The 25,010-nt window shown below is 40.7% G+C and overlaps 1 protein-coding gene and 1 long non-coding RNA gene across 4 annotated transcripts in view; one reads left to right on the top strand and one right to left on the bottom strand.

The window, feature by feature from the left end:
• The first annotated feature begins 1,123 nt into the window (after window positions 1–1,123).
• Window positions 1,124–25,010, top strand: part of dyrk4 (dual-specificity tyrosine-(Y)-phosphorylation regulated kinase 4) — a 32,278-nt gene continuing 8,391 nt past the window's right edge. The window contains exons 1-5 of one of the 3 annotated variants that reach the window (XM_088080111.1): window positions 1,124–1,277; window positions 1,891–1,960; window positions 22,810–22,893; window positions 24,345–24,497; window positions 24,740–24,890. In XM_088080111.1, the coding sequence (XP_087936237.1) occupies window positions 1,246–1,277; window positions 1,891–1,960; window positions 22,810–22,893; window positions 24,345–24,497; window positions 24,740–24,890 (490 nt within the window). In that variant the 5' untranslated portion in view covers window positions 1,124–1,245. Of the gene's footprint in view, window positions 1,278–1,890; window positions 1,961–19,620; window positions 20,073–22,809; window positions 22,894–24,344; window positions 24,498–24,739; window positions 24,891–25,010 lie in introns of those variants that run through there. The other 2 variants (XM_088080110.1, XM_042496267.2) reach the window with 2 other exon arrangements.
• Window positions 6,507–24,840, bottom strand: LOC148189172 (uncharacterized). The gene is made up of 3 exons (XR_015776995.1): window positions 24,703–24,840; window positions 15,207–15,340; window positions 6,507–10,763 (listed from the first exon to the last, which is right to left on the bottom strand). It is a non-coding gene; the product is annotated as an uncharacterized LOC148189172 (long non-coding RNA).

Raw genomic sequence — 25,010 nt, 5'->3', positions numbered from 1 at the left:
CTTTACCAGCCAATCAACAGCTTTTTAGCCACAAATCAGAAGCAGGCAGAATGAACACAGAATTTTGTTACTTTGCCCTTTTATACTGTAAAATCTGACTAGTTAATCTTACATAAAATAATCTTTGACACCAATTGCCTTGAAAAAGGAAAGTAAAATAAATATTATTCTTAATTTATGTTTACATTAAATCTAATTGTTACATTTACTTAAATTTAGCTATATTTGTTTATTTTTGTGAAGTTGTTGCAGCTTAAAAATGACAGTTGAAATTACATTGTGTGTTAGCGACTTCTGTAAACCACAGGCTGTCGTAACTTGATCATCAAAAAGATGATTTCACTAATGATGAAGTTAGAAGACATGCGAGTTCTGTCTGGTTAACATGTTCAAGAATATACAAATATGACTAGTTTGCAATCAGCAGAATACATATATTTATATAGCACAGTAAATGTGATTTACTGGTATTGCTAAAACTTGGAAAGATTGATTTAATTAAACTTGTCATTTTTAAGTTGCAACACTGTCATATAAGTACATATAACTAGATTTTAAGTAAACTTCACAATTAAAGAAAACAAAAATTAAGACTTATTGGTATAGCCTACAACTTATAGCCTATACCATATGCCATTAGATGTATTCGGTGGAAACAGAGATTTTACAAGCCCTTTCCGTCCCATTTCCTTCTTTTTCTGTCTCTTACTTTATCTCCTGATACAGTATAGGGATTATATTGAGCAACAAAGATTTTTGTTCGAATTTATATAATAACTTTTATTGAGAGCATCCTTTTGAGCAACTAGGAGTCGTCTAGAAGTTTGCTTTCTTGATGTAACATTAATCTTTGTACAGTCAGAAAACGGCTTGCTGAGGCACTGCTACTAGCATTACAGTGGCCTATAGTATGTGGAAAATGTATAGCCCAGTGGGTGTCTGACTGCCTGACCTGTCCCTTTTGTCACGCGCTCTCTTCCTCTACCCTCTCTAATACACGCGCGCGCAAGCACCTGCCTAAAAGCTGCGTCAGAGAAAAAGAGGGGAATGAAATTGTCAGTGAGTACTTAGTGTGGCGAGTATAACAGCCATTGTGTTTTGGATAAGCCGGTAGACGTAACGCTCCGCAGCACACACAGGCTGTCAGCTGTGAGTTAACACCGGGTCGCAGACTTTAAACTAAAAATTAGGCATGTCGCGCGTGACCGCTTCATCATCACTGCCACCGTGTTGAGTTATTTCACCATGAGCCTGCCGAACAAATCATCAGAGAAAAGGTGAGTGCGATTTTATCCTGTAAGTTTAGAGAAAATAATTTACATTTTGCATAGTTTCACCACCAAATATCTTTGCATCATTCTTTGTAGTTTGCAGGATTTTCATTTCGCCTAGTAGTTAAAAGAGTTCATCCAATTCATGCAGTCTAATATTTCTATTAGTTAAATGTTAAAGGTGTTATTTTTTTTCGACACATAGCTCACAATTCAAAAAAGTTATTTATCTTCGCGGGGGCAGACTTGTTTGGCATTGGAAACTCACCTGACACTTCCACAAACAGGGAGAACTCAGTGTGTTCAATAAAAGACAAACCAAACATGTGCCCAGAAGGTGTCAGTGTAGTTTATGCAAAAGTCTGTACCAATTGACTCCTCATCTTGCAGTTGTGACTGTCTGTAAGAGAAAACAGCTCACAAATTCTGGTCATATAAACATCATGCTTTTGAAAAGTCAAGTTCAAGAGAAGCAAGGACAACATTAGCTGCTTTATAAAAGATATTTCTTTTGAACCCCGAACCAATATTGGCATAATAGAAGGGCAGTTTCCATGCATAATATTATGCAATATTGCTCTGTGCAGTCATATTAAATTGCAATATTTTCTTTGAACAGAATAAGCTCCAAAAATAAGCCGGAAAGGCTATTGAAGGAGAGAAAAGTCACCTTTCCACTGCTGATCAAGGTAGGAAGATTCATTGCTGATATATCATGTGTTTTCAGTCTGTGATAGGCTTGTGGGTTTTTTCTCGGTCATGTTTTGTGTGTCTCTAAGCAACCTTACACCCAGTGTTGATCCGCAGGCCATTAAATAAATGTTATTTAGGTGATTGTGTGCACTCAGCAGGAGTGATTTATTAGAGAACATACTCTCCCTTGCGATGTTCTTGGCCTGCACCACTGAACCATCTAAGAGAGGTGCCCGGTTCCTATTTGTAAATGTCGGAGGAGCAAATCTACCTAGCACCTATCCTATCTGAGGTCTTCCACACTTCCTGAGTTATCCCTGTCATCCCCTCTTCCTGGAAAGTTCCACAACTTTCAGCTCTGCCCTACAAGGGCACATTCACGCAGCAGTGGACTGATCCCCCCTTCCCTCCCGCATGGAGGGATTAGAGTGTTTCAAAGCCCCTCGGACCTCCCTAACTGAGCTCCTATAGGACACTTTTGTACTACTGTTGATTAAACTGTGAATACAATTTGGACCTCTTTGCCATGAGGGCAGATACGCCAATAGAGCAGGGATGACTAAATCTCTTTGATGAGGAACTTTAATCCAGGACCCTGCAGATCGTCTCTCTCTAAAAGCTACCTGGGCTCAGGGTTTATTCAGGCTCTATTTATAACTGAGAGGGTTTGATGAAAAAAACAGATGACTAGAGAGGAAACACAATGCAGATAACATAATTATGGGGCGTGAGGGACATCTAATTCAGATAATAGTCTGTGTGTGTGTGTGTGTGTGTGTGTGTGTGTGTGTGTGTGTGTGTGTGTGTGTGAGTGCACATGTGTGAAAGGGGGATTTTAATGACTAACAGTACAGGATGAGTCACAGCAATGATATGCATAATGGCTATTGTTAGTAAATTATAGAATCCAAAACCAAGACGGTTTTGTTGCGTCTTACTTGGAGAGTTTTGCACACTGCAAGGTGTGTCAGCCAAACTCTTTAAAGGGATAGTTTAGGGTTTTTTTAATGGCGCTTATCCATAGTATGTATATTACATAAAGTGGATGTTAGCCAGCACGCCCCCAGTTTGGAGAAGTAAGCTGGAGTCTGACATAGTTATATAGATTTTGTTGCTGACCCCTCCACAACAGTAGATTGCTAGCTTCTATAAGTGAACGCTATATTTTGAATATTTTCACCGCTTTACCAGATTTACCATCAGACAGTTTTTCCAATGGGAAAAGGAAGTCGTGATATTGCTCTCTTCAAAGCCAGACTCCACTGAGAAAAAGTGAGGTCACATGGCTGAACACAGGAGCTGCTAGTCTACCACTGCCTCGATCAGTTAGTTAGTTTGTGATATTGTGTGACTTTGGTGACCAGCAGCTACTCCTGTATCCCTGGTGGCTTTGATGAGATAATAGATGGGGAACTGAAGCCATCAACCGCTTCCCCGTCAGACTGGACTACAAGACAAAAATGTAAAGCGGCAGGTATAACACTTAAACTGTCTAAACTGATCCCTCTACAGCAGTACATTGTTTAGTTTCTGTGTTAGACACCAGTACGCTTCTACAAACTGAGGGTGTACTGACTGACATCTACAGAATGTAATACCCTGACTATGGATAAGAACCCCATACAATCCAACTTCAAAAAATCCAAACTATCCCTTTAATGCTCAATCCCATCATGGTCCTTGCGTTTTCTTTGATTTCAGCACTTTAAAAAAGCATCTCGCATAGATATACTCATTAATTAGCAATAGTACTGCCAGCAGATTGTTAAGCCAAAAGACACTCCAGACAAGAAAGCTAAAAATCTTTGAACATCAGTGAGAAATTGGAAAGAGCTGCATCTGAGTCATCATTTGAAGCTGTTAGGAGTTATACTGTGAGTGGACTCCACGCTCAGGGTGTCAGTTCAAAAGATCCTCTCTCTCTCAAAGTTAGGATATCAGTAGAGAGCATTTGCGTCATTACAAAACACAAACGCAAGCAGCTGCTCTCAGCAGATGCAGCATACTCCTTCAAGATAAGAAACGCCCCGAGACTATAACAGGAAGTGTTTTTATGTTTGTAGCTTTTGCACAATATGACTCATTACTGACGTCCACCTTCTGCATATAAGCCTTCTTTTTATATCAGAAAGTGCCGTCAGATCCTTCCAGTAAAGTGTTACATTATACTGCACGGCCTTGCATGCTTATTTTGGGGTATTTTTCCACTCGCTGAAGGCTAATCTTAAAGCTTTGTGCCAAACTACTCATACCAAAGCAGGTCTGCGGCACTGACGTATAGGAGCATTATGTGGGATTACACTTTATAACTTCAGGGTTCTTAAAAAGTTTTTAATCTGCTGATTATTTTCTCAATCTATAGATTGGTCTGTAATTATGAGCAAATAGTTGAAAATGTCTGTTACAGTTTTTTTCACACCGCAATGTCTTCAACAGTCCAAAAATTGTACAATGATATATATAAGAGAAAAGCAATCTAATGGTCTCACAAGAGAAGCTGGAACCAGAGAACGGTTGGTCTTTCAGCCTAAAAGATGACACACATAACTAATTATAACACTCTATAAGATCATGACCTTGCTTATTTTTTGTGCACTTTTTGACCTGCTTCAGAGTATTGTTTATCAGGGCAGACCCGTGCACCTGGCCCAGCCTCTACCCCCACAGACTGTGGAATAGGGAGTGTGCCTCCCCATTATTCTGATGAACCCTGCCCCTGATAGGGTTTCTCATCACAGCTTTGTCCTTTGTTGACACCGGACCCCCTGAATTAAAAGCGGCCATAGAGGGAGAGAGAGAGAGAGAGCTCACCTCTGCTGAATTACAGGCCGATATCAGTGTCACCAAGCACAGGGTTCACACTGTCACACAAACTGTGCATAAATTATATTAGACTCAAATACAGAAGTCAGACAGGTGGGAGAATTCCAACAAAAGCAAGCTTTGGGGAGCGAGGATAAGGAGTGAATCTACAAAATTAAACAGGAAACAGAAACATGTATGAATACATGAAACAAGAAAAACACAAACAGAAAACCCACATCATAGTCCTCAAGATGACAGAATATATAAAAAAACAAGGCCATGACAAAAGCCCTGACCAAACCAAATCTAAATGACTAACTTAACTAACTTAACACACACAAAAATAGTGCTGACTCTTCATATGTTCATTTATTTTTTCTCGTAAATATCAAATCAAAATATTTTCAAAACATACTGTGGTTTCTATAAAACATTTAGCCTAAGAATTTAAATTGAATTTGTCAACGAAATCTGTCAAAACAGACATGTCAGGATGTTTTATATACAAAAAGTAAAGTCGCCCCCCTGCAGAGACAATAGGGGATAAGTTGTTGAGAGTCCATCCATACACACAGTGACAGGGCTAACTGTAGACTCATGGCGTTACAGGTTATTAATGGGTTTAACAACAGAGTCGAGACTTTTTGGTGTGCGTTTTTGGGCCATTTAAAGGCAAATTGTTGGATGTGAGCTGCTGCTGCTGTGTCAGCTCATGCTAACACCTTGGAGATAGTCCTTCAGCGCTTTGTCTTACCTGTTTAACAGCAGCAAGAAGTTTGTTGATCTGGTGGGTAGTCAGGTGGTCGGGGATCAGACCCTCAGTGCGATCATGTTGTCTTCCTCTGATACTGTAAAAGATTTCCACACTGGTAATGACATATTTTGCTCTCTAGTCATCATGCTGCACTTGTTCTTCTCTGTGATCATTAGCATGCCCATGTTCCCTTAGCCCTATGTTCCCTCAGACTTTGTTCCCCTCAGAGTGTGTTCCCCTCATAAATGCGAAATGACAGATTAGCTAGCGATTGAAATTAATTGTTTGTTAAACTGATGGAAATATGTCCTTTTTGATCTGTAACTTCTGGCAAAAAAGGAAAATGATGCACAAAATGGGAAATGTACAACTGGACTATGGAAAGGCAAGCAACTGCTGACTGTGCGCGCCCTAGGCCTACTTCTGGACTATGAATTAGCTTACCCTGGCTCAGTGCATTATAGATCAGAGAATTCTTCACTTCCTATAAGCATTTGTTTGTGAGTTGTTTGTGAGTGCTTTGGATGGAGGCTTGAAAGGAGGGGTGGGGATTTTATTGGTTGCATATTTCAAAATCTTTCAAAAATTCCTTAGGTTGTTGACAACAACTTGTTGTCAAAGTTTTGTGGCATTGCATGAAACTGATCAGAAGTTATGCCCCTGTTTGTGATAGCTATGGCCCCTTTCGATCAGTTTAGCATAACAATTTTATCAGTTCTTCCTTAGCCCATGACAAACTTTTACACAAAGTTTTGTGTAAATATGCCCATAAAGTTTTGAGATATGTGACATGCCGTTCTTTTAAAAAAGACAGGGGCAAAACCACTATTTCAGTGGAGGTACTGATCTAAGGGAAAATAGACACGCTCCCCTTGCAAACCAATTTACAACCACAACTTACTGTATCGTGGTGTGTAGATGCTGCCCTTATTTAGTCAATGAAAGCACTCTGGTGTGGTATTATCAGTGCTATTTATTAGCTACAATTTCATTATCAGCTTCATACATAATTATATAAATTTCCCATTAACGGTCCTCCATATACTGTACATTGCTTAATTATATCATAAACAATATAATGCTTTCCTCTCTTATCACCTCTCTACTTATTTCTGCTCCTTCATGTGTGTGCATGAGATTGTGCTGTCATGTGTGCAGTTTAAATTTAGTCCATGTTAATGCGTGTTTGCAAGCATTCATGTGTACCAACAGAAAGGCCTCTGGCTTGTCATCAGACCCGTCACATGGCCCATGCTTTTCAACATGTGAATCTCCATGTAGCACCCAGGCGTAGCAGCATCCTCTCTGCTGTGGGTGAGTGTTATCCCTCCCACTGGTGCACACAGAGCTGTGAGAGCCAGGGCTGCGTTTGGCCTTATACTGCCAAGGCTGTGCCTACTTGTGCTGCAATGTCACAGCTGCATGTTTCCATGGAGAGGAGGCGCTCCAGAGAGGACAGCTGGACTGAGGCACTCCCCTAGTCTGATAAACATTAATTGGATTTTACAAAGAATGCCGGGTAAACAGCCACCCAGGGAGTTTTGTTAATGAGTGCCTGGCTTGGTTGCATGAAGCGTCTGTTTTCCTTTAACGGTGAGTCATGCAATACAGAGCTGCTAAACAGGGTATGCCAACGTCCTCCCCCGATGCACCCTCTCTTACCATCTCCATAGGCTCAAGAGTATTGTTGTGTAATAATGTGTGAGGTCTTATCTAAAATATCGTTACATAAGAGGATTGGATGCTGTTACTTTGTGAGGCTCACTGATGCCTTCATACATAATCATAATCAATTTTGGAGTTAATTTGCAAATATGCCACCAGTGTGTCCAAACCAGAAAATGATGTAGCTAAGATCAGCAGAAATACTAACAACATAATACAGAAATAAAATTAGTCTTGTTGCTGTTTTAGATTATAGGGTTTAGAAGAAAGGAGCAGTTTGCCAGCTGCCAACAAATTGTAGACGGATCAAATCCAGAGGCAGTTTGAATAAATATACTCTGTGATGGCACACGCAGTTTTATATCTATTTTAATAATCCATTCTATTACAAATGTTGAGGCTTTTACATCCACCAAAGCATGTGGTGTTTAAAGGAACAGTTGACCCCAAAATCAAAAATACATCATTTTCCTCTTACCTGTAGTGCTGCTTGTCAATCTAGATTGTTTTGGTGTGAGTGCCGAGTGAAATCAGCCATAGAGATGTCTGCCTTCTCTTGAATATAATTGAACTAGATGGTTCTCAGCTTGTGGTGCTCAAAGCGTCAAAACGAAATCTTTGGAAAAACTCAACAGCAATTTCTTTTTTCAGAAATCATGACTACTCAAGATAATCCACAGACGCTATTGTGAGCAGTTTCGTGTGGGAACTATTTTGTTTTTGTACCAAACTACACCTCCCAACCATATCACCATGCTGAAGGAAGCATGCATCTACTCATGAATGAGAGGATCATGATCAAGGTGGTTCAAGATGTAAACAGCGATGGCTTCCACCTTGGCTGAGCTGTAATGTTAGCGAACTCTGCGATGCATCTTTCTGTGCAGTGATAAGGCTGGCAGATGTATTTTATTAGAAAGAAATTAGTTCCCACATGGAACTGCTCACAACAAGTTCTCAGAATCATAATCAGAATCAGAAATACTTTATTGATCCATGAGGGGAAATTGCCTTTAGTTACAGATGCTCCCATTCAAAAGTCTTAAAAGAAGTAGCAAGGTGTAGAATATATCAATGTATTCTACACTTCCTGTGGGTTATCTTGAGTAAACGGGTCATGATTTCTCGAAGGAGACATTGCTGTTGAGTTTTTCAAATGTATTTTTTGGCGCCTTGAGCAACACAAGCTAAACGTCATCTAGTTCCATTATATTAAAGAGAAGGCAGTCATCTCTTTACGATGCTGATATCTTCAACACCCAGCAATTTAAAAAAAAATCTAGATAGAAAACTAGCACTTCAAGTAAAATTTTTATTTGGGGGTTTGTGTCTCTTTAAAGGTTGTTAATATAGAGTGATTCAAAATTATTATTCTAACGCATATTTCTATTACATATTATAAAGACTGATAAACTGTGTTGCAAAATTTTGATCACAATAATCAGGATTAGGCATGTAGTCATGCCTGTGTTGGACTCGCAGGCCAGAGTGTGTCAGTATACACCTGCAGCATCTGTTGAATAAGAAAGGCCTGAATGCCAGTTCGGAAGATTACACCTGAGCCTCGGATAATAAGAATCTAAGACGGGCTCTCCTTTACAGACTGTTTTGGTGACACTGTGTGGAACAGTATAGCCTCTTGTATTTGGCACCCAAAGACAACAAGCGTTTCAGTCCTCATTGTCCACATCTGCCAAACATGGCGTCAGATTAAATCCTGCAATTTACGCTAATTGCCACAGTTTGAAGGCAGTGTATTGTGTGTGCCAGTGTAGCTTGGACACGAGGTCTTTTGTATCCAGGTGGCGACAAAAGCGGATCGCCTTGCGAGGTTGTTGTGGAAGGTGACAGGAGAGTCAGTGCTTATAGGGTCAAAAGGACGGACAACGCTCATCTTACCTGGGTGACAAAGCTCACCTCTGCCCATCGCCCCTGTTGGAGTGAGGGCAGGCAAATGTTTTCCGAGGGCAAGGTGGTTTGATACAGGCAGTGACGTGCTGTTTCTTAGATTTGACGAAAGCAAAAAGCGAGGGGACAAATTCTTGGAAAGTCAAAAATGGAAAATGAGATGTAGTGGCTTGGGTTGCCTAGAGATTTTGGTTCAATGGGTGCAACATCAGAGCTGTTTGAGAACGAGGTGTGTGGCCCCAGAGATGCCGGGCAATCAACACTCACACATGCCTGGCTCCACGAGCGCACCTCCTCCATCCTCAGGTTCTCAGACCTGGCAGGGCAGAGTCTGGGGCATTCAGGTCAACACCCCCAACTGCACATGATAGGGGCGAAAGACTGCTGTGTTGTGAGCATATTCAGCACTGAAACCTTTGACACACACATTTTGATTATGGAGGTAAAGGCATGAGAAATCTGACGCACACACATATGCACCTGTGCAATGTTTACGCCACACCTGCCTCAGATGACTCACAAGTGGGCCAATTTTTTCATCTGATCGGCTTGAAATAACAGTCAGGTACTGCGGCGTGAGCAGAGCCAGACATGGGGCCCTGGGTCGGATCTCACTCCAGGGATGGGAAGCAACAGATCTTAGATGAAAGAATGATTAATGAGGTAAGGCTTCCAAAGCTGCACAATTTGGAGAGAAAGACAGCTGATGTTTTCATCACTGAACTTATGGTATTACTATGCCAACATTTCTAATGTTTCCATGTTTGTGTTTTTTGACATTCATCAACAGATGATGGAAATAGTGGAAGTAAGAATTTCATATCTGCTTTTACCAAATAATTATATTCCTATGTGTCTTCATTGCCTTTTCTTAACAACCATCTGTCTATTTAACACCATGATGCCTTTGCGTTACCTGCCATCTCTAATTTCTAATTTGAATACCAGCATAGACACAGAGAGCTCTCCCTTTGTATTATAGAATTGCTTTGCAAAAAGAAAAACAACAATCAAGACAAGGGCAAAAGAAAACGCTGTAATAGTGACATTTTTCCAGGTCATGCTTCTTTAAAGGCTACATCTCTATTTGGGTGGAGGGATAGCAAATGAAACAGTTTTCTTAGTCCTGACTGATTTAAGGACATAGCTACTAATACAGTATAGTTGTATGAAAGAGGTTTGTTTTCTATGAAACTACACTAGATGACAAGAAAACGTGACCCTCAGTCATTAAGTGGTGACTGTCCATCAAACTGTTTAGACACTGGAGCTCGGGATTAAGTTTGTCTGTATTTCAGATTAGCCTCAAAAGTGAGGGATTAATATTTCAGATTTACATTCGGGGAAATGCAAAAATAATAAGTCTGTTGTTTATAAACCGTCACGGTCCAATCATCTGTTAAACAACGCCAGGGGACGTGACCTGTGGCCCAATTCCAGCTATTTTTTTGTGACAGTCTGGGTCTCTGTCTGATAAAGAAGGCAGACAGGAAGCTTTTGTATTTCCATTTGTGGTTATTACAGTACATGAATTGATGTGTCATGTATTATGAAGCACGAGAGGTTTATGTCAGTATGTAGGTTGTCTCGACAGGCCAGCACAGTTGACACAAATATGAAGGAGTAGGTCAACATCCAGCTCCATCAGCTACCCGAAACAAACACACCTGCAAATACACAAAAGTGGTTACAGATTACCGTTGAGCAATATGGAGGAAATCAAATAATAAACCATATTCTTGACTAAATACCTCAATATCAATATTGTGACAACATTTTACAGGGACTATTGGGACGTTCACCAAAACATTTACACTAAAAGATTTTTTAAAAATAATCATCAATAATATGGATATAATAAATACGTTTGTAAAGTGAAATAATAATAAAGCTACAACAGTCTGGTATGCTCAGAAAATAACATTAATTTACTTTAATGTAGACTTTCAAACCAGGTAAAGAGAAAACTTGGTATAAAGTTATAAATAGACATATTAGAGAAGCTGAGCATTTTTGGTATTTTTGCATTCAGAAAATTACTGAAGCAATTACTTGATTATCAGAATAGTTGTGGATTGATTTTGACCATTTGACCGACGTTTTCTATGTGATTGTGTTCACATACAGTGTCCAATGCAGCCCTACTCGGTCACTGGCAGCAATGGTTCAAAATACCTATAAAGGTGATGTAATAATATTATTTTTAATGATTTGCGGTATTTTTGTCACAGTTATTTATCAAGGGGCGTAGTGAGCGATCATATTTTCCATGCAGTTACAGCTTGTGTCATCAAAACACATCTTTCCATTGCCCTCTGCTCTATCACAGTATCTATACAGTATGTACGTTTCACTGAAGAGCCGACCCCCACGTGTCAGAACAGAATGTTCCTGACTCGAGCCACACAGCAAACATATAATGAAGGACTGTGATCAACGCATTGACCCATTTAGACCTTGACAGATCTTTGTTGCAATCAAACAGCGGCTTGTGCTACTGTTGCTGGACACAAGATGAATTAAGGAGTTTGTTTTTTTCCTACTCTCTTCACCAAAGTGGAGTGAGCCTCTCCACATGACTAATGGGATTTGGCTTGGCTTGAGCCCCACTTAATTTTCAGCTGCGTCCACTACAATCACACAAGCGCATTGATTTACTTGAACAAAGAAACACACACACACACACACACACACACACACACACACACACACACACACACACACACACACACACACATAAAAATCACTCAGGCCATTTGATGGAGAATGAGAATAATCAGGCAGATATTCAGAATTTGACTTGATTGGTTGCTCATCAGCTACCGTAGTGTAGTTGAGTCAGTCGCCCCCTTTGCAAATATGAAACTCCCTGGACTTAACATAACCCATTTATAGGAAAGGTTTCAGTTTGGCTCTATACAGTATATTTATTCACTTAAATGATCAAACAAACACAGAATTGAGTTCAACCATGACTTATGTCAACATGTAAGAAGTGGCTATGAAGGCTGAGTATAGCATTGCCTTATGTCACTTGTGTCTCTCCCAAAAAGTTGCGCTTGAACATACCACATAGCCAGTGGCCAAATAGCATGTTCATTCTGCGGGGCCAGCAGGCAGCAGTTCTCTATATTCAGAATTTTAAAGGAGAAATCAGAAGACTGTCGAGACAGATTCAAGATGCTTCTTCGCTACTTAGCAAATTAACAACACAACCCAATATTGAAAGAACAAAGTATAGTTAACATGCAGTAGCACATAATAACACAAACAATTACAAACTGTTTCTGGAAAAGTGCTCAAAAAAATTAAACAACCTTAAACAAGTTCTTTTTTTAATCTCACGACCTCTTGATTTTAGCCACTTTCTTCACTTCTGTTTCTCTTTACGTGCACAGAACAGCCAATCAGAGTGATTTCACTTACCGACAGGCTCTGCTATTTCTGATACCAATTCAGTATGTTGAATCAGCCAAAAAACGTGACAAGGGCTTACCAGTGTCAACGGTGTGCAACACACTGCAAAAACTAGGGTAACAGATGCTCACCGATGGCCTAACATTGATCAACAGCCAACCTTGGTGTGTCAGGGCCCTAAGTCTTGGTCCACTGAATGTCCATTCATAGAGAGCTGGATAAAAGACTGAAGGAACATCAGCTAAAACACTTAGTTAATCTGTACTTCTTTACCTGCCAATTTATACTGCCAAGCACCATTAACATGTCATAAGTAAACCACAGTTGAGCCTCTAATTGTCTGTATACTTGTGAGTGTGTCTAAGTGTACTTGTGTCAACTTGTGAACTCGGCCCATATTTCACATGGTGACATGTTGTCACTGAGAAGTCTACTCTGCAGGGAAAAGTGCAGATGCTGCAGCAGTCCACCTGCCAGCCAGGTCAAACTACCCACACCGCTCTCTGCCAAATGGAAGGAGACTCTAGATACTGTCTGTTTTGGCTGGCGGCTCAAGTCGCTTTATTTTGCCACGTCTGGCACCTGGCAGCGATTAGCCAGGGCCCAACAGAATGTAAGGCACCAGGTTATGGTCCTCTAAGAGGATACCATTTGGCCCTGACTTACTGAGTCTCATCTGGTCTGGTTTGGCCTATCCAACCACCTGCTGTTCATTCTATCCTGATCTAGCCTGATGGTGCAAACACATGGGAAAGGTGCGGCTCTTAGAGGTCAACAGCCGGTCAGATGACTCTGTTAGTATTGGGATTAGAGCCATGGATTAAATGCTGTAAACTAAAACTCAAAAAGAAAAATGTGTAGGAAGAAAAGAGATACAGCAGTTACCACTCGGTCATATAAGCATCAAGAACGGCTGACAGGGCAGTAATGAAATACAGTAGCCTGCTGCTTCATGCGACAGAAATAGCAACATTTTTCCTGTCACCAACACAAGGTGATGAAGAGATTTTATTTTTGGTTGAGGGGCAGGATTTATGTTAGATACTTGAAGTCACTAGGAGGACATGTCCTTTGATATGAAAACATTTAAATGAAATGCTGGCCTGTAACTTGAGGTAGAGCGTTGGTACTTAACTCTTTGAAACCTGAGCAAATTGGATTGATTTTTCTCAAATACATGGGAAAGGAAGTCAATGAGTAAGGAAAGAAGAAATGACCCAAAAATAGCAAAAAAATGGTAAAAAAAAAAAAGTACTAAGAAAAAAACCCGAAAAAATTAGTAAACAAACAAACCAAACAAAGCAAACAAAAAAAGTGTTTTAAAATTATAATAATTCTGCAACCTAATTTTAAATATATAATTCTGATTTAGTTTTTCCCTAGACATTTCACCCTAGCATTTTTTAAAAATTATTTTCTAAACTTATTATTTTTGTGCAATTTGTGGAATTTCATTTTATACCAAGTTGCTCAATGACCTTTTCCCCATGTTATTAAAGGAAATCACCCCAATTTGCTCAGAGTTCAATGTGTCTGAAAGCAGCACAAAAGTGATGTCGCTCCAGGTCTCAAAGGGTTTTGGTCCTCTTGAGTAATCCATTTAATCATTCAAAATGAATAAAGAGATATGGAAAGTTGATTTTAACACTTTTTCCCCTATGACTTTCTGCAATATAAAGCTCATACTCAGCCAGTCACGGTGTCGTGAACTCTGCAGTTCCTTGCTGCTGCATGCAGCAGGCAGGAGGCCAGGGGCGGCCAGGGTGTGGTCGGATAAGCTTTCACCCACGCACTATTTGTCAGCAAGACTGTAGCAGCCTGCAGGGGTTTGTGACAGCAGCAAAAGCAGGTGGAGAACGGTAGAAGAGATGGAGGGAGGGGGGGTTTGACAGACCCACTGACAGTTTCTCCAATCTACAGTAGCAAGTGAGAAGACAAAGGAAAGTTGCAGACGTCTGTTGAACCACATGGGAGGCCCATTAGAGCTGCATCTCCTCCCTGTCTGACTTCCTCAGCCCCATGAAGAGCCCACATGGGAAGACGATGGGTTTCTGTATGTACAGTACCTCTCTTTCATGCCTCCCTCCCCTCTCCCAACCTAAACTCCCAGAGGTCCCCTTTACAGGAAGCTAAGTGCCAGGCCCCTGCTGCTGTGTCTACGGCTCGGGATGGGTCCCTTGTTGAGTCCCATCCATACGTCACTGGCAGCGGCGAAGACACAGAGCACTCCCTCACCGATTATAGCAACAGCACAAAGCAACAGCATCCTCTCGCTGTCTGTCTGCAGCCTGCCTCTCTACTTTGTATCCTGGAGCAAATACTTTTTTTTTATTCTGACGAGGAAGAAAACAACGGGGCACTGAGGTCTCAAACAACCAGAATGTAACCTTATATGAGTATGATGACGAGTGTGGGAGAGAGTTATGAAGAACTACAGGAAACTCTGCATTAAGATGTTTTTCGTATTTTCAGGACTTTGCATAAAGAAGACAATGGAGAGTCAGCGTAACTGAACTTTGCAGCATCAAAACTCTGTTAAGTTCAAGAAGAAAATGGAGTCGAGGAGAAACACCATGGCTTACAGTTTCTAAACTTGACTCAGGAGGAAATGCAGGCCTGCCATCATCATCGTCATCATCTTTCATTTCAATTCTGAGGGTGTCTAACTGATCTCTGACCTGCTGAGTAACTACCTCAGGGGGGCTTCAGGGTGTGTTTGTGGCAGCATGGGGGAGATGTGCTATGTGGGAAGACGGGACTTCGACTGCCTGCTGTGGTTTTAGTCTTCTCCAGGGCTGTTGCTGGGGCAGAAGCAGGAGGGTCCAACCTGAGGTATGTTTGGAGGCAACGGAGAAAAGACGGGACATCAGACAACTGTTTGTTTCCATTTTTCCATCCACCCACACCTGAATCCTATCTATATGCTCACACTGACACTCTTTCTTTCTCCCTCTTTTGTTTTTTGTTTCCTGTTCTGAGTGACTTTAGTCTCTATTTTCAGAACTGCTCAATGGCAGCAAACTGTCCTCCTTGTATGGGCTTATGTCAGGCAAACATAAACTGAGACACTTTGTTTCATTTTTGGTTACCATGGTGAGATATACAGTATCTGCATTGTTTTGCTCACCAGTGCGTTGTCACCTGGGTGACAAAATGCACAAAGCAAATTATAATAACTCTCTCAGGTGAACTGTGGCAAAGTTTACTGTGACTTACCTGCAGTTTAATAATGCACTATTTGATGTCTGCTACATACTGAAGATATTGTATAACAGTTCAGAGCTAGAGAATAGCCTAGACTTTTCATTTTCTCTGCATGCTTCAGTATTTAAAGAACAGTTTTATGAAGATTGCTACTGCTCATATATGTGAAGCATTTGCTCAGCATAGCATAGCATAAAGACTGGAAAGAGGTGAAACCTTAGATGTATGAAGAGAAGTGGATGCAGCGCTTGAGGCAGGGCCCAGTTCATTCCTGTGAAAGTTGCTCAGTGGTGCAAGAAACCAAAAAAGTTTTATTTTCCAGGTATAAAATTACCTGAATCCACCACATCGTGGGGCCCATCAACACATTTTCATCCCAACTTGTCACATGTTGCTGCACTGTCAGTGGACTTCCGCTTCTACATATTATGAGAAAGGTATCCTTCTGCATCTGGTATTAACCTTCCAGGATGCCGCTACTGAGATGTAACTAGTGCAATGTCAACAAATGCACATGGTGGGATTATGCTACAGGTGCATATATTTATGCAACAACAGCACATAGCAACCAATGCTGCAATGTAAACAAACTTTCATACTGGCCCAGCATTTCAACCTGATGCCATGCTGCCACATTTTATGCGCACACAATAGGTTTCGTCCAGCTGCATTCTCAAGTGACATCATCCATGCATGTATTGAGTGGACGCCACATGTGCCATCCGGCCATCCGCTGGCATATGATAACACCACGAATGGTTAACTAACAAGCTGAGCCCATAGAACAAGTGCACCAGAGACTTCAGCCAGCAGAGCTGGCTAATTACTGGTTTCATTCTCCACTAATTTGAATGGGGTTAAAGGATTTAATCATGCAGCTCTGCTATACTTTCCAAATTTGATGGGATCAAATTCAGTCTTATCATCATCAAGAGTTGGCCAGGGACCCAGCTGACATGCCACTTAGTGATCCCTGCCAAGAAATAACCACATGAAACCAAAACTTTATGTTTCTACACTTAAGTTTGTGTACAGATTAAACAAACAAGATTTAATGTGCTGATGTTTTAGTTTAAAAGGTGCTATGAGGTGGATTTTATCACATTTGGAAAGAGCCAGGCTAGCTTTTTCCTCCTGTATCCTGTCTTAATTATAATCTAAGATAACATTTTAGCTTTATATTTTGCATGCAGACATTATTGATATTAACATCGTCTAACTCTGTCTTCTGTTTTGCTCCAGCTGTAATCTAGGTTGCAGCCCTTGTCTTCATTAATCAGAACAGATTTAAAGGAGCTCTCTGAGAGTGCACCCTGTCTCCTTGTCTCCCCCTTGTTGTTCCTCTGTTTCCACATTCTCCTCAAGGGCCACTACACCAGCAGGGGCCAATCATAATCCTGAAGTTGTGCGTCAGTTCTTGCATGCTTGTTAGCACCATCGTCCATGAGATTTATTTATCTCGAGTGATTTAACTTCATGATTAGTGAGTGTTTTTAATTGTATGGGTAACTTCTTAAATGCAGCAACAGATTAGGGAATAGGAGAATAGATTAGGAGAGTGGAATAAGGACAGCAGGTGCAGCTTCTTCGAAAGCTGTTCATCCTGTCCTGAGGCTGAGGCTGATTACTGAAGTGGCCACTGCTGTTGCATAACAGCTGTCATCTAATCATATTCATCTCCTGTACTTGCTCTGGGTTCCTTATTGCATCGAGCTACTGAGTTGTTTCATGCAGTGGGGATTAGTCACTGGAAAACAATTGTCTCCTTACATTGGCATCATTATGGCAACACGGTGTTACTGTTGAGATGTCTGTTCTCTTGATGGAAGTTTTGGGATGTTTGCTGCTCTCTGGGTTGAGAAAAGTCAAAATGAAGTCTGTCAACTGGTTAAATACGAGTTTCCTGCAGCTTGACAATTTATTTGCAGTGCCCCATACTTTCTTTTTTTGACAAGGGATGATTACAGTAAAAATGAGAAACTAAAGAAAATCATTATTGTCCACCTTTTTAAGATAAGTTAAGATAAGATAAGATAAATTGAGATAAGATAAGAAAGAACTTTATTAATCCCAAAGGAACTTCTTGCTTGAGATTGCTCCAGAAATACAGTAGCAATACAGTGATACAGTAAAAAATCTTAGCAAAAGTGGTCTAAAAGCAGTATGTGCTTTGACACCAACAGGTTTGCGAGCCCTGGATCCTATCTTATTTAAGACACCTGAATGAGAAAGGGTCCATGTTCTCTTTCTCTCCTCTTCTTTAAGTATTTAATATTTGTTCTGTTTTAAAATCATTCTGGCTGTTACGTTTTTAATGTAGGTTAAAAAAGGACATGGTGTTGTGTGATAGATGTTTTTTCTCCATAAACAAGTGGTGCAAAACCTAAGCAATACAATGCTCCTGCTCTCTGAAACAATAATTAGGATTAATCACAGATTTATTAATGAAGGGTAGGCTGTTTATACATTTTATATAAATCTGTGCTTCAAAGTTTAGTATTGACACTTCTCCTGAAGTGATGTTTGGTCAAACTGACCATACCTTGACAGATAATAAAATATGAGCAGTATTTAATCAGGGCCAGCGCATGCACTTTTACCGCTCTTGGCAAAAATAAATTATGCCTATGCCACCCTTCTATTTGCAATGTACCATACCAGCAATAACACACTAAGGTCAATATCCAATACACATAAAGCAAACAACAATGACAACAAATGCCAATATGGCTCACAAATAACGCAAATAGTCAGTGCAACAATTATGTGCTCAAAGTGTGAGAAATATCAAAGTATGCACAACTCATTATCCAGGTATTTTGTGAATCCAAATTCAAATAACACACCAAATAGATCATCATAATAGTTTCAGCAGAGTGATGACATCACTTTTTAACAGGCATAGGTCTAACACAATTTCAACTCTTCAAACTAAATAATACCAGTGCAATGCAGGTGCAGGGTGATGGACACACATCTCAACAATTAATTGTGCTTACAAAAGGCATAGCTTAGTATGCAAGGAGGTTGCAGTTACTGCTAGTGGTTACTGTGTGATTTTACTCATGAAGACTTTGCACACATAACCTGTATTTGGCCACCCTTGCCAAAGTGCTGGTCTAAGCAGCTGCCTACTTTGTATATATATATATGCGCCAACAGCAGCAAAAAAGGGGGAAACACAACATCTTCATTGACATAAACAGGTTTAAGAGCCCTGGTCTTACTTTACTATCTGAATGGTGGTAATAGAAAGAAATAGGATTAATTTTCTTTAAAAGCTGTCCATTTGGCTTATATTATTTTAGATTTAACATGTGTTCTTTTTTTTCTTTTTTTTTTTTACATTATAGCTGTTATGTTTTATGGTGCTTTAAAAGGACATGATATTGTTTGATAGTAGGTGTTTTTTGTCTCCTTAATAAACAAGTGGTGTAAAACCTAAAAATACTCTCCCTGCCCTCTGAAAAAATAATTAAGGGTTAGCCTGATTACCCATTTCTTGCTTTATAGGCTATTTATATATTATAAATAGATCTGTGGTTTAAAACCCCAGTATGAACAGTATCCAAGAGTTAAACAACTAAAAATCCGTTAAATTGGTGATATATCATTTTTTTTCTTTTAAAAGACAGGTCGTTTGACTGTTAAAACATTTGAAATAAGTGACACTTTGCTGGAAACAAGTGACATTGTGCGGGTTTTTTTTTTTAACAAGATGGACAAAAGATGTGATTTTTCAGCGAGACTGCACGACACGCTCTTGACTGTGTAGATGATCTCTGGTACTCAGTTTGAGAGAGGGAGCAGTCTACATAACAGTTACTGTAAATTGAGTGTGGCCACGACATGCGTGCGTCGGTGTGAACTCCCTCTATGTGCAGCGTCGGTGTTGGAGAGCGCATCAGTCACACAGCATAGTGTAGGTGGACGACAGCGAACGGATAAAAACAAATCTATATCGGGAAAGCCCCAGCTGTCAGCGGCAGAAACCTGAACAGGTGGCTCCCTCAGTGTCTTACCAGTTAAACGCGTCAAGGCGCAGAGACCCTCAGCAGCTTGTCGCGCGCACTAATCTCCTCTCTGACGACAGCGCATGTAGCCTGTTCGCGTAAAACCAGGAGTACGGCAGGTTTAGGTCTTTGGATCTGATCAGTCATCAGGATTGTACTCATCAGTGTGCAGCATAGAGTGCGCTTCACGGAGTTGTGGAAAGAGCGTCTTGGTTTTAAAGCTGGACTGACAGAGTTGGATACAATGAGTCTTTCTCGGATTTTATAATCTCTCCTCTGTCTGGATTTTCAAGCAGCTGTAAAGACTGATAACACAGCATGTTGCCAGAAATTAATAACAAGGTGAGGAACTTTGACTTGTTAGCAAGTTGGTTGGTTGATTGGTAAAATGGCAATTTCCTGTGGTTAATTGTAGTATAACTGTGGTACTCTGGTTTACTCATATGGTCAATTTGATTATAGTTTTCCAATAATCACAGTGCTGCTCTGCTTATCTAATCACTGAAATTGTTTTTATATTTTTATTGTCATGCCTTCATTACCATAGTTCTACTTACATGTTTCTCTGAGGTGAATGTACAAATTTCCTATAATTGCTTTTCCATGGAATAAGAATTTCTTTTGCCCAGATACAGGGCTTCACTCCAGACTAATTCCATTTTGGGAAAAACCCTCCACAAGTATCCTTTTACAATGACAAACTAAAATAAAAGTCAAACTTTTACTAAACATTCTCGATTTATCTTTATTGATCCATGTCGAGAATGTGGAGTCACCTATTTTTATTTGCATTTTCTCTCTACCAGTTTTCCCACTTCTAAGCTTAATTTGTAGTCCGCCCCCTTTCTCCTGAGTGCATGCCAAGTCATGATGAAAAATCTGATCCATTTCTATTTCAGTCGTTGTTTAGCCTACTTATTTCAGCGTTTGTTGTGCTGACAGATTCTGTAAGTCTATATGCGTTCTGGTGTATTTTTCACACCTTACATGGAAAGTGTTGTAAATTTAACCCTCGCTGTTTTTGGATCCTTAAAGAATTTCATCACATTGTACTGATTTTTGTAAAAAAAGGCATATATGATGGAATATTAGCTTTGCCAAGCTAATCATCATAATGTCTAACACTTATTTTGATCACATGGATTGATCAGTGATCATTCAGCTGGCAGCAGGAGACAGCCTGTTGTGTGCAAGGAACACTGCATGTGCATGTCTGACAGCTGATAGCTTGAGTGGGCAGAGTTTTACAGTTTGTTGTTGTTTACCCTCAGTTACTCCTGGTTTTATTGCTTTGCTGACCCTTTGACCAACTGACCCCTGAAGACCCAAAGCTGCTCTCACACCCCTGTTAGACTGATCCTACCTCCAGCAAAGACCCTCGGTCACGCAGTCAGCTCATGACTTCTGTTTCCTTGTCTTCACTTCCATTTATTATGTAACTTTATTTAAACCCGTTGGCACATTAAGAGCAAATGCCCTCTTGCATGTGTCAGTGCCAAGTGTAAAGGAGCTACATTTATGCCTACACAGAAAATAACATTTACTGTATCATAAAATGAGGGTGAATCTGTGTTTTAAGCATTATGTAATTCGTTTACTATTTTGGATCTTAAGAAAATTCAATTATTTCATGTTTTAATGACAGATGTTAGAAATACAGAAATGTATACACTCGGCACTTGAGCATATGTTATGATGTCACTGGACTTCCACTGGCTAAGTGCTCATTAGCCAGGCTTACAGCAGACCTTCGCATGTGATGTTTCAGAAGCCAACCTGCCACAGTGACCTACATGCTATCACTCAGTGCTCCTGAGATTGTAACATGACTAAATCATTGTATCAAACATCCCTTTGGCTTTAAATTGTTGTTTGCCTGTCTTACTGAAAGATTAGATCAACTTTAATGTGAAGACAGCCAGAGAGTGTGTGCAGGATGTGTTTACTTTTATTCAGTAAGACTCAGAAGTTAAGAAGTCCAGTCTCATCCTCTTCTAGACAATACTGACATGACAGCTGAAGTTTTGTCGCTCAATCAGAGGTTAAGTGTAAGATTATGAATGGGAAGCTTTTTCCTATCCAGCACCTGTGGATAACACCCCCTCCAGCCTGTCTCACCCCCTCCCTCTGCGACTGCCAGGCTGGCAGGGCGAGTTTAGCATGTATCCCCATATGGGGCTAAGCTTTATTTCACCCATATGGTGTCGCCCAACACTACTGCACACTCACCCGCTGCTTAATAAGGCACGTGTAAGCTGGCTTGGTAACGGAGAGAATTGTGCCAAATTATTCCAAATGCGTGTGGTACTAACCCATCTAAAAAAATCGGTGTTTATCACAACATTTATTACTTTGCCTTAACACATAAGGAAAATGGATCTCCAGTGTGCGCAGGCTTTGAGGCACGTGTTCCCCTACTGCCAGACACATGGATATGCACATGTTCACACTCTCGCACAAACCAGCAGGTACACAGAGAATACTGGATTGTGAAAGGGTCGTTGTTGCTGGGTTTTTTACAGAGGTAATCTATTTTAGGATCACAGTGCATTATTTTTTGCCAGTCTCGCTGCAATCTCTCTCAGCTGCCCACAGGCTGTGTGTTTCTGCAGAGAGAGGAGAATCCAGCCAGCATGAACTCAAGAGGCAAATTCATCATTATTATCAGTCATAGTTATTTATGACTGCTTTAATCCATCTCTTTTGTTGTAAAAGTATAGGTATAGATTTCAGGGGTGATGCAGAGGATGCATTGTAATATTTAAAACGTGTACATTTGTCTCCCTAGATAAAGACATAAAAATAGGAGTTTTACAAAATTAAAGACATTTCCACCATAACTTCAAATCTCTTGTTTCATTTGTGTCCCCCACATCTTGAAACAGAATCGACACCCCTGTGGAAAAAGGATTCCCATATCTGACTTTGGGAATGGTTTTTTGGCCTTTGCTGGATGAAAGCCATTGCAGAATAGAAATACGATCACAGAAATAGAAAAATTATTTCCATATGTAACCACAGCTTTTTGTATCTCATTTTGTAGCGCATTTTATATGAACTGCTCTCATTCCTCCCACAGACATCACGACCAGAGGCCTTCCCTCACCCTCACAGACTCCCAGCAGAAGGCAACCGTCTTGGAACAAACCGATCCTGCACACAGGTCAGCATTTCCCCTCTGCATCATCCAGACTATATATCAACAATGCCATCTTTTCCCTTTTAGTAGCGCATGAATTATTTTATCAGCACCTAAAAACATTGCTTGAGAGATAATATTCTCTTGCATCACTACAACTTAGTCATACCTCAACACATGTATACTGACATTTATTTATTTACTCCTTTAGAAAGCATGGATGTGGCTGCACACATCTGTCTGCACATATGTCATGCATTATGGATTTCCATTGATACAAGTGCAGTATATTTAAGCAGCATGCCCCCCAGTTATGTGCAGGCACGTAACTGTGTTTACTTCCTTTGCCCGTTGTGGCAGGTGCTTGCAACTATATTTAGCCCTATCTCTATGCGTCATAACCAAGTTGGCAGATCCTGCAGCAGCTCATAACACGTGAAATGAAAATATCAGAGCAACTTACTGTATGGACGGGAAAGCCTTTTTCCCCTGGAATGCTGTAAATAATTAATATGAAAGAATTCATTATGCTGCTACTACAGCACATTGCTGAAGGCATGACAGTATGCAGGATGTAGGGCCTGCTGTGTTCTGAATTTGAAGTTGAAGCTCAAAAAGGGAAAACGTGTGTTAAATATGCTCTATAATCCCCCTCTTGACACAGATAGGCGTCTGCAGGATATCTCTTTTTTTCCCCAGGAAGCTTGGCATAGGACATAGGTCTAATTTTGCCCATCACTGCCAGGGTGGAGCCTTGCAAGGCTGTGACACATGTAATCATGCTCTCAGAGCAAGCAGCATGGCAGCAAGTGAAAAGCAGGCTGCTGCTCTTCGCCTCCCCCACAGAGCCATCACAGACAGACTCTGTCAGGACCAAGCCTCACAGGCTTTGTCCCCATTTTACTCAACCTGATCAGTAATTCCAGCCGCTACCTGCTGGGGGTCCTGGTCACCTGAGCCTCCGCAGATGAAACGCATGTGAAATGGATGTAGATCGTTAGCTGAGAACACGAAGCAAAACTGATAAGCTGCAGCTCGACACAGACAGATCCGCATGAAAAAATGAAACGGGCTGTAACAAGCTTGTAGCAAAAGTGTAAAAAGAATAATACATTTAGACTTCACACTTGCTGACCCACTCTGTCAAATGCTTTTGTTGTGTATGAATGTGCTGTTCGGTATTTGTTATTCTGTTGAGTTGAAACACACAGCGGGTTATTCCCTACAGAAAGATCTTAAAAGCCTTCCAGCTGTGGAAGTTGGCCGATGTCATTGTTGGTTTTCCTGAATATTCTCAATCCTTGCCAATTAGTCTGTTGCCTGCCTTCATCAAGTCTGTAGTCACACTGTCATAGAGTTTCTGTTTTCAGAGTCTGAAAAACCTGACTGAAAGAGTTACCTCCATCATCAAATCCTACTTAATTTCTGTCTCTGTTTTGGTGTTTCCTCTGATTCCCAATCTCTTTGATTTGTAGAAGTTTGGCCCTGGTGTAGGGACGCTGCCTCAGCTTGAGCCCCCAGTAGTCCAGGTGGTGGTCAGCAATGCCAAAAACCAACACCAGCAGTCGGACAACATCCTGCCCCAAATTGCCAACAAAGGGGTCCAAAACAACTATCAGACACACCCGGTAGGGCTCACGCACACCAGCAGCCAGTGATCATTTTGCATTATAATGTTTCATGATGTTTCTGAGGGATAGAAAAGATGCAGAGATAAATACTTTCTGCAATAGCTTATATAACTCCAAAATAAGAAGCAGCATAGTTGTGTCAGGGACACGGTTCACTGTGAGAACACTGTGAAGGTCACTTCTTTTCTTTGGGCATACTTACAAAAAGAATCTTCCTCCTTTGTGCGTTTGTTGTCCAGGATGAGAGGCCGAAGCCCACCCAGCAGTTCAGCATGCGGTTTGGTGCAGCGATAGATAAAGTGTCCGTCTCTCGCAACAGCAAGATTTTCAGCAACAAGCTGGAGAAAGAGAAGGCATATGAGGGTCAAAAGTTACCCATGTCTCCCATAGGTATGCTGTTTTGTATAAGAATACATTACAGTGTCTTTTCACAGAGTGTTTCAACACAAACATGTAACTAAGTAACAGTTTTTATGCAGTAAAAATAGCATGCTGGCATGTCGATTCACA

This window comes from Plectropomus leopardus, chromosome 7 (genome assembly GCF_026936395.1).
Source record: "Plectropomus leopardus strain MGB_pleo_1.0 chromosome 7, ASM2693639v1, whole genome shotgun sequence".
NCBI classification, from domain to species: domain Eukaryota; kingdom Metazoa; phylum Chordata; class Actinopteri; order Perciformes; family Serranidae; genus Plectropomus; species Plectropomus leopardus.
This window is presented reverse-complemented; position numbering and strand designations above follow the sequence as displayed.